The sequence below is a fragment of the Carcharodon carcharias genome, chromosome 1 (assembly GCF_017639515.1).
Source record: "Carcharodon carcharias isolate sCarCar2 chromosome 1, sCarCar2.pri, whole genome shotgun sequence".
NCBI classification, from domain to species: Eukaryota; Metazoa; Chordata; class Chondrichthyes; order Lamniformes; family Lamnidae; genus Carcharodon; species Carcharodon carcharias.
Window position 1 is genome coordinate 187,982,765 of NC_054467.1, and position 13,732 is coordinate 187,996,496.

Genomic DNA, 13,732 nt, shown 5'->3' on the forward strand with positions numbered 1-13,732 from the left:
CTTCTCCAACTCTCATGCCGCTCTACTCTGTTGAGGGTTTCCAGCAGCTCTGTGTGATATGCCCCGCCTTCTGCTGACTCTCCATGATGGGTTGGAAGGCTGAACCCAGGGGCATGACATCTGACTCGGACCTCACAGATGCCTCTTCCCCAGCAGTCCTCCGAGTGCCGGGAGCTTGGCTGAACCTGCCTCCTCCTGCTGCGCACACCTGTTCATGAGGTGACCACCAGATTGTGAACCTGAGCCTGCTCTAGATCTAGGTCCCACCAAGGTGTGTGTCTCTGCGCTGGTGGTGGATGTTGATAAGCGCTTTGAAGGGTCTTCCAGACTGCTTATTTTAAGCTTTTCATTGTAGGTGTCCTCTTTGCTGGAGGTAAGAACCTGGATGAAGCTGAGCGACTGGCTGGCTGCCAGTGTCTGTCGCTTGGTAGAGCTCCCTGTGAACCAAAGTAGAGACAATTAGTGCATGGTAGCGTAGTCAAAAGCAAGAGAGGGAGCACTCACAGTTGCGTTGAGAGAGGAATGATGTGGTGCAGCATCCTCATGTGGTTGTTCACCACCAACCTCACAGTTGCTGCAGGCATGGTCCACGTCCTCACCAATCAGTGTGATGGCACACTCCTCAAAGTGAGTGAGGGGCCTAATGTGGGCCACTCCACCCCTGGTCTGGGACCTCACCTTACTGTTGTGAGCCAGCTTCTCCTGCATGAAAACAAATGGAGTGTGAACAGGATGCATGGCACTGGATGGGATGTTTGTGCGGTGACCAGAGCCATGGATGGGATGAGGACACGAGCTCCAGAGGATAGGAGCCTGATGGAGACGTGAGGGTGTGTGTGAGAGTTAGGGTGTTGTTCCTTGAGGTGTGAGATCCCTATGGATGTGTGATGGGTTTGTGAGTGTGTGAATTGAGAGTGATGAGGTGGTTGACTTACCCTGGCGGAACAGATGAGAGTCTTCATCCCCTTCCTGCACTGAATGGCTGACCTCCTCTGTGTTCTGGTAGCACATACCGCCACTGCCACCTCCTCTCAGGCTGGATTGGTGACTGGTGGACCTCCTGTGACCAGAGTAGGTGTAGCGGACACCGCGGTGGCATTCCATTATGTCCAGCAGGCATCCCAGAGAGGTGTTACTGAATTTGGGGGCTGAAGGCTTCTTTGCTTTCAGGGACATCTGTCACCATCAGCAGTCCTGGTCTGTGAACATGAAGTCGGCTATGCTCTGGTGCACTTTAAATATAGCGCTTGGAGCAAGGAAGCGCTGAGGTCATGGCAAATCCCAGTCCGGCTGCTAACGATCTGGTGTGTTTCCTGTGAGTACATTATTAATGAAGTGGGACATGGCAGGAAGGGGATGATATGGCGTGAAAACTCGCCATTGTGACTGGCGGGTAAAACATCTTTTTTCATGCTTGCTACCACACTTAATGCAAATCTGGGATGATTCCACCCATTGTGTATGACAGTATAATGTCAAGTTCAAGTCGATTGAAATCACTTAAGATGATGATTCCATTGGCTGGCTGGCTGGTGAATGAGGATCTGATCTATCATTGAGTGGTAGCATAGAGTGAGACAACGAGGACTGAGTGTGACGAAGAACAAATGCTAAGTCAGCAATGTTGTGCAGGTGGGAATCTCTCTGAAACGTTTTTCTCAATCTATAACTTAGATTAACAGTCAGACTCTGATTTAGAAATTTAAAGCTGCAAGTTAGTTAATAAACCTAGTTAACAGAAACTGCCTGGCAGTGACAGTTACCTGTCAATCAACTGAAAGTGGTTGCCTGAAAAGATGTTAATTAGTGTAGCAGGAGGCTGACTTAGCAGTTGCAATTTGGGAGTGAGTCATCAGCCCTCTATAAAGCAGGCAGATTTTGCTACTGCACATAACAGGAGCACAGAGTGAGACAATGAGTTATGAGTGCAACAAGGAACGAGTGCTAAATTGGAATTTGGTACAGGTATAAATTTGGTGAAGGGGAAACAGGTGCTGCTTTTTATGCCCTTTTACAGCCTCTTCTTTTATCTCCAAGTTAAGAAATTCGTAATTACTTTAACTATGTAAATCAGTAACCAATTCACTAATTAAATAAATAAGGTTAGACAGATATGGCAGGGATAGTGGTGTGCCATGACTTCAACACTTAGGCATAAAAGGGGCATTCTTAAGATAGCAGACAGTGACTAATGGATTGCCGCAGAGATAAATGCTGGGGCCTCAGCTATTTACAATCCACATTAATGACCTAGAAGAAGAGAGAGAGGGTAATGTATCTAAGTTTGGTGACCAAACAAAGGTAAGTGAAAATGTAAGTTGTGAGGAGGACACAGAGAGGCTGCAAAAAGATATAGACAGGGTAAGTGAGTGAGCAACAAGATGGCAGATGGAGTATAAAGTGGGGAAGTGTAAGGGTATTCACTTTGTTCGTAAGGATTAAAAATCAGAATATTTTCTCAAAGATGTGAAATGTGTAAATATTGATTCTCACAGAGACTTCAGTATACTTGTATACGAAATGCAGAGAGTTAGCATGCAGCTACAGCAGGCAATTAGGAAGGCAATTAGGAATGCTGGCCTTCATTACAACGGGGCTTGGCCTAAATAGCCAAGTGGTTATGGTACTGGGTTTGTAACCCCAAGATGAAGAGTTCAAATCTCACAATGACAAACAATGTAACAGATAGAAATGGGTTTGACTTGAAACCCATTCAAGTTTTGGGGCTTGGCCTAAATAGCCAAGTGGTTATGGTACTGGGTTTGTAACCCTAAGATCAAGAGTTCAAATCTCACAATGGCAAACTATGAAACAATGTAACTTCATCTGAAACAGATGGAAACAGGTTTACTCAAAAGAGTATCAAGAGTTCAAATCTCACAATGGCAAACTATGAAACAATGTAACTTCATCTGAAACAGATGGAAACGGGTTTGTACTCAAAAGAGTTACAGTCCTGCAGATGCTTGGCCTAAATAGCCAAGTGGTTATGGTACTGGGTTTGTCCCCAAGATCAAGAGTTCATTACAATGGGGTTGGAAAACAAAAATAAGGATGCCTTGCTATAATTGTACAGGGCTTTGTTGAAAGCATACCTGGACCATCATGTGCAATTTTGGTCTCCACATTTGTGGAAACATCTCCTTGCATTGGAGGCAGTATAGTGAAGGTTCATTAGCCTGGGATGAGAGGGTTATCCTATAATGGGAGGCTAAGTAAATTGGATCTACATTCTCTACAGTTTAGAAGAATAAGAGGTGACCTCATTGAAACATACAAGATTCTGAAGGGACTTGACAAGGTAGGCACTGAAAGATTTGTTTCCACTGACTAGGAAATCTAGAACACAGGGGCACAGTCTCAGGATAAGGGGCTAGTCATTTAGGACTGAGATGAGGAGAAATTTCTTCACTCAAAGAGTTGTGAATCTCAGTCATTGATTATGCATAAAGCTAAGATAGACAAATTTTTGGTCTGTCAAGGAGCGGGCGGAAAAGTGCAGTTGAAGCCCAAGATCATCACCACCACTTTCTCAAGGGCAATTACATATGGAAAATAAATGATGGCCTTATAAGCAACAGTCACATTTCAAGAACAAGTAAAAAAAACCTGTGTGGGCCATGCAGGTATCAGCTCGCAACACTGCCTGCTCCTGTAGAATCGGAGTGAGTCTGTATAGTGTCAGTTCTACATGAACAAACATCTCCTCCCAGAGGTTTAGCCACAAGGACCTGGATACGGTGCCGCAAGAAGTTTCATGACAAGTGGTTAAGGTCAGTAAATGCTAAATCCATTCAAGATCATGGCATCCTCAAACCTGATCCTTTTTCCCATATCCCATTTTCTCATTACACAATCTCTTCTGACTTACAAGCTGCAGATGATGTAAACATGTACTTCTTCCTTTCTCCTCCTCCCTCAATTTGTCCCTTTTTCTGTTGAGATACCCAAGGACTGCAATCTGCCCAGGGAGTGGTGGAATAGTAAGATAAGGGTGATGATGAAACACACCATTGTTCAATTTCACATAGCTGGTAGATTTCAGTGACGAGCTCCTTATTGAAGCGCAGACATCTCACATGTTGTTCCTCACTGAGGTCCAGGTAGGAGAATTGTTTCCTGAACTGATTTGGTCTCTTGCTGAGGGCCTTTCTACCCTTCCTCCCTCTTCCAGCAGCTAGTCCTGCTCTGTATGGTCTTTGTTCATTCTACAAGTCATGCTGTATTCCAAGTGGAATTTCTACTCATGTAACCATGGTTTGTGCAAAAGCCTTGCAATCAGCAAAATGGACTTCAGTAATTGCCACACCATTCGCTGTATACTTTTAAAACTTGAAATAACTATGGGTAACACCAAAAAGAACAGCTATTCTAAAGTGCAACGAGGACAGTCCATGAGACCATTTAGAAGAATACCAAAAAAGATGTCAGCAGAGAATTAGTCCTTCAGTTTTCCTCAGCATAAGAATGTGGCCCTTCTGAGGTTTGAGTGAGACTGCTGATTTGGTTGTAAGCATCCCTATCTGTAAAATTGTTGTGCTTAGTGTCAGTAAAACCAAATGTCAGAAATGTTTAAAGTCTTAGCTGACCTTATTTCTAGACGACTTCAAAATGAAAACAGGGTGTTAAAAAAAACCTCTGTACCCTTTGATTTAGTGACTGTATATTGATTAATTTTCTCAGCAATTTGGACACCATAAAATATCCTTGGTAAATTCTTCAATCCTTGGGTTAATAATTGTTACAGTAGCATTCACATAAATTCAACATTTGTGTTATGTATCTTTGTATTTTTAATATTTAGATAAAATACTTTATAATGAAAATTAACATACCATCAAAAGCTGCCAGAGCCTGGGTGTTGTCTCCCATGTCTGAAGTGACTGTTAACGCCTGCTTAACCTTTAGATTGGTTTCCCTATAATAATCATATTAATATTCATGAAAATCATAAAATAGCCTTCCAAAATTATGACAGAGTGGTTATACTTTGCAAATCATCCCTCCTGGAAGAGATTTGCACAACAAGGACACACATTAGAAATTCACACAAGGAGAACAGTCCACATGATTTTCCATTCATTTACCACAGTGTACAGTAATGAACAATACAGGAGGACAACAGAAGCCCAAGAGTCATGTGAAGTATATTGGGGAAAAGCCCCCAGAGTTTCAGAACCTGTAAATCTGGCAATTTTAATAACTTATTGAAAGATTATGGAGCCTCTGATTAGTGTTGACATTAAGACAATATTGTCTTTAACCTATATGAGCCCCTCTAAAATTTTGTGTTCTTTGCAGGCGACAAAGACATTTCAAAATGATCACTTGCAAGACTATCAACTAGTACCTGCAAGGTGACAGGTGAAGGTATGCATATGTGCAAAATGTGCTTCTTCAAAATGTGGATCACGTTTTTGAGCAAGAAGGCCTGCGTATAATAATGATAAGTGGAGAGGAGAGAGGCCACTCACCCAACTGGTTCAGCCTTGCACAGAAACCTAGACAGAATTTTACTAGACCATTGGGGATGGGCTGAGTGGTAAAATGGCAGTGAAAGACATCCTTAGGAAAGCCTGGCATGTTCCAGCAGCCAAGAAATATTTGCAGGGGCAGGAATAACAGCAGCTCGGCTACCCATTGACTGGAAGCAGGTGGCAAATTAAACCAATTAATTGGCTTATTGATGGCCTTTTTACCAACCCGCCAGCATTTTACCAGCATTGGAATGGTCCCCCCCACCCCACCGAGTGTGGAGTGTGCAAACTGCATTGAGACAGCTTCCAAGCGCCTCCATGGTAGGGGGAGACATGGGGAGCCTTTCTTTCTGGAGACTCTATGGCTCAGGGGGGGATCAAACAGCAGCAATGGTCACACTCACGATCCTAATGCCTCCAATTGCCGACACCTGGGTTCCTGGCAACAGTATACATCAACAATTTATTTGCTGACCCTTAGGGGGTGCCTCAATATGATGTGCCTCAATCGTTGATGCTACAGAGGCTGCAGAATTGTTGGCCCTCTGATTGGACCGGCAAGTCAGGGAGGCAGGCCCCCATCCTTAATGGGATAGCGGTCCCGGCAATGGCCTCGTGATTGGCCACTAGTGATAAAATTGCCATTGCTTTCCCACCATTCGTATGCATGGGCTTGGGACCTGCATTTAGTCCTGACATCAGGATAAAATCCCACCCTAGGCTCACCATTAGAGCATTCAACTTACTGAATTATTCCAGGTTATTTGCCTTTAACCAAAAGGCTGCTCCACGGATTAATAATTTTTGGGTGATTTTGGGATTCTGATGTAAATGTGTTGTTCCTGCCAATTTTCTGTCGGGGTGCTTCAAGAAGAGTCTCCCTTCATCACTAGTTCCAACGGATGCACTATTCAGGCATTTCAATCACATTGTGTGACAACTCTACATCAAAATGGAGGTGAATGGCAGCTAAGGACCCTGACATGCAGCTTGTATACAGATTGCCAGTGCTTTTTGCACTTACCGTCCACAATGGAAATGTTGGGCACTTCAGGTAGACCAGATTTGGCAAATAGCCAACAACAGGCCCCATCCCAATGACAGGCACCATGGCAGATGGGAAGTGGAACAACAATGTAGCATGATTTGAAAAAATAAGAGGATAAATCTGTTTTAAAAAATACTCGAAGGAAATTTGGAAAGTGGAGAAAAATTTAAAAAATGGTAGCTAGAAATGGGTAGCTTACTAACCAAATAATATCATAGCATCATCATTTCTGTACTTATATCATAGCAGACGACTGTTTGCACAGAACAATTCCCATTATAAATGTTTACATTGGCAGTTTCAACTGCAAATGTTGACATCTAATAATGTTCTAGTTAATCTCCCATGTTGCTGCGCATTGATAGTCAAACCAGTTTGAATGGAACCAATGAGAAGGAGGCAGATAGGAGGGGAAGAGGGAATGGGAAAGATGAGTAGATAGATAAGGGAAATGAAGAGAAAAAATGGCAAGAGCGAAAGGGAGGTGGGGGAGAATTAGAGGAGCAATCACAAGTTGGTTGGGGAGCAGAATGAGGAAGACAATGGAAAGGAGAGGGAAAGAGAGGAGCAGGGAGAAGACAGTGAGAGGAGAGAAGTGGGAGTAAAAAAGAGATAGGAAAATGGGGGTGAGTGTGATAGCCAAGTCAAAATATCATTGTGTGTACTGCTGCAAAAAATTAGCCATTGGGAACGATCTGCTGAAACTCTGCTAATGCCCAAACTATTTAAACTTGATGGCACCAAACTATGACTCAGCATTCTGTTAGCAGCAAGGCTATTACAATGAACAGATGTGAGGGGGTTAGTATGTAGTTGTTTATTAAGAAACATTCAAACTGCAGGGGTAATTCTTGAGTGAGGATATTGCAAAATGAGTGGAAAATTGTGGGTCAGGTGATGTGCTCTTTCTTCCTCTTGCTGCCAGTTTACCTTTAGGACTAGTGTCAGGCAGAAGGGGGAGCTTGGCGAAAACTGGTAGCAGGTCAGACCCATAGCTTAGAACAGGCAACTAGAAATCCTTCGACAAGAGCAGAATGAAAAAAAAACCTGTGGGTTTGCAAGATCAGGACAGATCTGCAAAATCAAGCAAGGGTGCAAATCTCAGCAGGGCAAACCTGTAAATTACTGCCCAATTTCAATGAATATTGTCTCTGAGTGCTGAGTTCCACTTGATGTCACCAAGTGATTTGTTTAGATTCTCAGCCTTCTATCTCCAGTTTTCAAGAATGATTTTTCAGACAATTTAGTCCTTGACTGCTATTATCAGTCCAAATATAAAAACAAAAAAACTGCGGATGCTGGAAATCCAAAACAAAAACAGAATTACCGGGAAAAACTCAGCAGGTCTGGCAGCATCGGCGGAGAAGAAAAGAGTTGACGTTTTGAGTCCTCATGACCCTTCGACAGAATTAGGTGAATCCCAGGAAGGGTTGAAATATAAGCTGGTTTAAGGTGGTGGTGGTGGTGGTGGTGGTGGTGGTGGTGGTGGTGGTGGGGGGGCGGGGGGGGGGGGGGAGGGGGGGGGGGGGGGGGGGGTGGTGGTGGGGGGGAGCGGGTGGGGGGAGAGAAATGGAGGGGGTGGTGTGGTTGTAGGCAAAAGCAGTGATAGAAGCAGATCATCAAAAGATGTCACAGACAGCAGAACAAAAGAACACATAGGTGTCGAAGTTGGTGATATTATCTAAACGAATGTGCTAATTAAGAATGGATGGTAGGGCACTCAAGGTATAGCTCCAGTGGGGGGTGGGGGGAGCATAAAAGATTTAAAAATATTTAAAAATAATGGAAATAGGAGGGAAAAAGAAAAATCTATATAATTTATTGGAAAAAAACAAAAGGAAAGGGGAAGAAACAGAAAGGGGGTGGGGATGGAGGAGGGAGCTCAAGACCTAAAGTTGTTGAATTCAATATTCAGTCCGGAAGGCTGTAAAGTGCCTAGTCGGAAGATAAGGTGCTGTTCCTCCAGTTTGCGTTGGGCTTCACTGGAACAATGCAGCAAGCCAAGGACAGACATGTGGGCAAGAGAGCAGGGTGGAGTGTCGAAATGGCAAGTGACAGGGAGGTTTGGGTCATTCTTGCAGACAGACCGCAGGTGTTCTGCAAAGCGGTCACCCAGTTTACGTTTGGTCTCTCCAATGTAGAGGAGACCACATTGGGAGCAACGAATGCAGTAGACTAAGTTGGGGGAAATGCAAGTGAAATGTTGCTTCACTTGAAAGGAGTGTTTGGGCCCTTGGACGGTGAGGAGAGAGGAAGTGAAGGGGCAGGTGTTACATCTTTTGCGTGGGCATGGGGTGGTGCCACAGGTGGGGGTTGGGGAGTAGGAGGTGATGGAGGAGTGGACCAAGGTGTCCCGAAGGGAACGATCCCTACGGAATGCCGACAGTGGGGGTGAAGGGAAGATGTGTTTGGTAGCGGAATCATGCTAGAGTTGGCGGAGGATGATCCTTTGAATGCGGAGGCTGGTGGGGTGATGTGAGGACAAGGGGGACCCTATCATGTTTCTGGGAGGGAGGAGAAGGCGTGAGGGCGGATGCGCGGGAGATGGGCCGGACACGGTTGAGGGCCCTGTCAACGACCGTGGGTGGAAAATCTCGGTTAAGGAAGAAGGAGGACATGTCAGAGGAACTGTTTTTGAAGGTGGCATCATCGGAACAGATGCGACGGAGGCGAAGGAAATGAGAGAATGGGATGGAGTCCTTACAGGAAGCGGGGTGTGAGGAGCTATAGTCAAGGTAGCTGTGGGAGTCGGTAGGCTTGTAATGGATATTGGTGGACAGTCTATCACCAGAGATTGAGACAGAGAGGTCAGGGAAGGGAAGGGAAGTGTCAGAGATGGACCACGTGAAAATGATGGAGGGGTGGAGATTGGAAGCAAAATTAATAAATTTTTCTAAGTCCCGACGAGAGCAGGAAGCAGCACCGAAGTAATCATCGATGTACCGGAGAAAGAGTTGTGGAAGGGGCCCAGAGTAGGTCTGGAACAAGGAATGTTCCACATACCCCATAAAGAGACAGGCATAGCTGGGGCCCATGCGGGTACCCATAGCCACACCTTTTATTTGGAGGAAGTGAGAGGAGTTGAAGGAGAAATTGTTCACTGTGAGAACAAGTTCAGCCAGACGGAGAGTAGTGGTGGATGGGGATTGTTCGGGCCTCTGTTCGAGGAAGAAGCTAAGGGCCCTCAGACCATCCTGGTGGGGGATGGAGGTGTAGAGGGATTGGACGTCCATGGTGAAGAGGAAGCGGTTGGGGCCAGGGAACTGGAAATTGTTGATGTGACGTAAGGTGTCAGAGGAATCACAGATGTAGGTGGGAAGGGACTGGACAAGGGGAGAGAGAAGGGAGTCAAGATAACGGGAGATGAGTTCTGTGGTGCAGGAGCAAGCTGACACGATCGGTCTACCGGGACAGTTCTGTTTGTGGATTTTGGGTAGGAGGTAGAAGCGGGCAGTCCAAGGTTGGGCAACTATCAGGTTGGAAGCTGTGGGAGGAAGATCCCCAGAGGAGATGAGGTCAGTGACAGTCCTGGAAACAATGGCTTGATGTTCAGTGGTGGTGTATCTTTAATGTCCAAACTTGTAACTGAAGAGTGAAACTTTCCACCAAAATGTTTTTTTTTAATTCTATACACTTCAATGTGAAATGGGCAGTGTAGCAAGCAGGCAATGATTTCAGTTTAATTTTGTTTAGAAAGATCAGGAAATAACAGAGTAGAAATTTGTTTGGATGGCCTAGCGCCTGTTAAAGGGCCCACCTAATACTCAGTTCCATTGCCTTCAATGGAGCAAAATGCTTGACAGAATGTATAACAAGCAGCCAAAGCAAAACCACTGTTTTACGCTACCACCCAAAACAAAACTTTACCCTTCTACCCAATGGGTTTTTTTAACCTCCATGATGGCGGACTCCAAACTAGAGACCATGGATTAGTGTTGTGAAACTAGTTAAACCCCACTGCACATAATGCGTGAGATAACTTGACTCTCATAGCATTGCCCACAGGTGCAATATCTCAGGAGGAAGTGCTGCAATATACATAGCTAAAAGAGAGATGGGGCAGAGGTTCAGGCCAAAAGGAATTGGGGTGGAATGCAGCAGAAAGGAATCAAGGCTTACAGGATTAGGGGCAAAGGGAATGAAGTGAGGGCTTGCTTGAATGGAGAGTTATCATGGGGGATGAAGTTGATGTATAAGAATACTCAAATGAATTTTGGGTTCTAATCACGCTAATGAAAGGGCTGGGCATCGGAGTACTAGGAAAACTCCAGAGGTTGGAAATCAAGGGACAACTAGTGACACTGCTGGCTGTTGGCAATTAGAGAAGGGATTGGGTTCACAGTGGACTGGTAGACTGGAGAATTGAGAGGCTTAGAGCATGAACGGGAATGGGATATAGGGTAAGATACCTCATATGGAATGGGCTGGGGTAGGGGAGCATGGAAGGCTAAGATCTATTCTGGACCGCTCCACTCCACTTCACTTCCCTCACACATTTCCACTTGCTCAGGCACAGAACAACTGGAATGAAGGAGAAAAACCACACAGCGCTGAAACTGGCACTGCATGTACCTTAGAGGCTAGTATGAAGTTGGGATTCACATGTGGTGAGTGAGTGGCAGCCAGGACATGGCAAAGGACTGTTAATTTGCCAGCTCACCAGAGGGCAAGGTCAGACAGATTTTGCACAGGGAACTCAGATGAGGAGCTCAATAGGGTGGCATACTGGAGAACACTGATGGGCATGCACACCAAGATGCTGGATGCATTAGAGGGCCTCCCAGACAGCCTCCTGTCACTATCAAGGCGCATGGAGGAGACCATTTTCAAGTTGGCAAGAAGACATTTTGCAAGACTTCCCTGCCAAGCAATCTCTGCTCCATCGCCCTATTGCACTGCACAACCAGAGGCGTTGCTACTGCTGCTCCCACACTTGTTGCAGTCTTTGTGTGGACAAGTCACCAAATCCTCTGTTCTATGGAAGGGTCATGAGGACTCGAAACGTCAACTCTTTTCTTCTCCGCCGATGCTGCCAGACCTGCTGAGTTTTTCTAGGTAATTCTGTTTTTGTTTTGGATTTCCAGCATCCGCAGTTTTTTGTTTTTAAATCCTCTGCCCGCTCTGTGTGATGCAGCTGCACCCTCTGCTAAATTCAGGAACTCACCACAACACCTCCAGAAAAAATCTCCAGCGTATTTCTAGAGTCTTTGTAGAAGCAAAAATTGTTCAAAATTGCCTTACCTGCAAGTTGGGTGCCTGGTTTAAATAACATGAGGGCTGGACCCCTGTTGCACTCAACGCTTGATTTTTGATGAGTGACAAGCAAATATGTACAATTAACCTGTGTGCTCCAAATTTGGAAAATGGGCATCATATCACCCGGTAAGGCAGCCTGATATCACAGCACCACTTCAGCTGCTTCCAATGCACTCAGGGGTAGATCACAAGTGCCCTGCTCAGCATGATATGCCACTTGGGCTGCGTTGGACATGGCTGACAGCACATTGCCAACCCCCAGGAGAGAGTTCAGCTTTCATTGCACCAACTCCAGCAACGCTGGGAACCTGAAATTCACACCCTCTCTCCTTTAAGTCCTTCATTTGTACCTCTTTTTCTCCTCACCCATTTAATCTCTCCTTAACTTCTTTCTTTGTTCTCATCCTGTACTTCTGTCAATCTTCGTCAATTATGGCTTCTTTTAAGTTTTGCTTCTCACTTTTTTGACCTCTTGTTCATCACCCATTTCCTTTGCCCCACCAGTGCTTGTTATATCAGCCGTTTAAGCTCTAGAAATTCCCTCTCTCCCATCTAAACCTCTCTACCGCTCACCCACACCCTCCACCATCGCAGTGACACACATCTCGGTGGGACCTAGCTTGTAGAGTAGCCTCAGGATCACAATCTGGTGAGCACATCGCACTTTCTGATCTGCAGAAGGTGGTGGCAGGGACTTCCCAGGTCCCTGGCACCCAGAGGACTGCTGGGGGCCAAAATGTTGCTGAGTCTGAGTCAGATAACAAGCCCCTGGACTGGGTCATGTCACAGTTGCTGGAGCTGCAAAGGCAAACTCAGGAACATCGGGAATGGATGTCTGCTGCACTCCTCAGATTGCAAGACACGGTGGAGGAGTCTGTCCACCTTCAGGCTGAGGTGATAGCGCCGTCATGCCAACATACCGAGGTCAAAACTGGTAGGATGGCGGCCGCCATGGAGACCTTGGTCCAGGACGTCGCTCCTGCACTGCTGCGCAGGCTGAACTGCATCGCTGATGCATTAATTGGCCTACAACAGTGTGTATGCGAAAGCAGTGTAGAGCAGCCCGATTTCACTCCAGTTACCACTTCCCCTCAAGGAATCAGCCAGGGGCACTCAGGCACCCATAGGGAGAAAGATCAGCAGGTCTATTTCTGGGGGCCATCCATCCAGATGACTCCAGGAGTATCTGATTCATCCGAATCCCCTCTTCCTGTGACCTCAGTAACTACAGCAGGACCCCAAAAGCAGGTCGGGGCCCTCCAGGTCTCAGCCCTCCAGAGGACCCCACCAAGGTCATCACAGTCAGGGCATCGCAGTCAGCAGGCTGCCTCCACCTCCACTGTGAGTCTTCAGGGAGCACCAAGATGTAGCTGCAGGGTTAGGAATGTTAAGAAGATGTAGCTGCACAACCTGGGCACCATTATTAATCACTTGTACATAGGGCAGAGATTTTCGCTTAGTGGGTTGGCGCTGTCAGACCCGCTTGAGCATGAAATGACACTCGTTGACGTCAGCCGAGTGTGCCATTGTCAACTCACAGCAGTGCGATACTTTGGACGGCGGTCACATGCCGGAGTTGGCATCACACCAGCCGACAATTAAGCAGCCCGCTAAGACCATTAAATAATCAATTAAGGCAAAGTTTTCACTGCCCATCCAACCTAACAGTTGGCGGGCAGGCGAAAAGGCCAAGTGGCCTTTGCATTTTTTTGGAAACGTTATCCGGGTTCCAAAAGCAAATAAAAATAAAATAGAAGTTTTGCAATTGAACTAATAACATGCCCCTGCTCAGACATTCCTCCACCAGTCTGTGATCTCTCCCTCTTGTGTGCCAGCTTGTCCTGCATGACTAGAGATGGAGAGAGTGTAAGCAGGATACCTGCCTGGCAGATGTTAAGTTTACCTGGCATGTACGGGTAGTGAGTGGTCCCATGGATGGGATGAGGACAAT

The 13,732-nt window shown here is 45.9% G+C and overlaps 1 protein-coding gene across 1 annotated transcript in view; it reads right to left on the reverse strand.

Moving 5' to 3' along the window:
* atp8b5b (ATPase phospholipid transporting 8B5b) overlaps positions 1–13,732 on the reverse strand; it is a 306,737-nt gene that overhangs the window by 220,931 nt on the left and 72,074 nt on the right. The window contains exon 8 of the mRNA XM_041183329.1: positions 4,836–4,918. Coding sequence (XP_041039263.1) covers positions 4,836–4,918 — 83 coding nt within the window. The remainder of the gene's footprint in view (positions 1–4,835; positions 4,919–13,732) is intronic.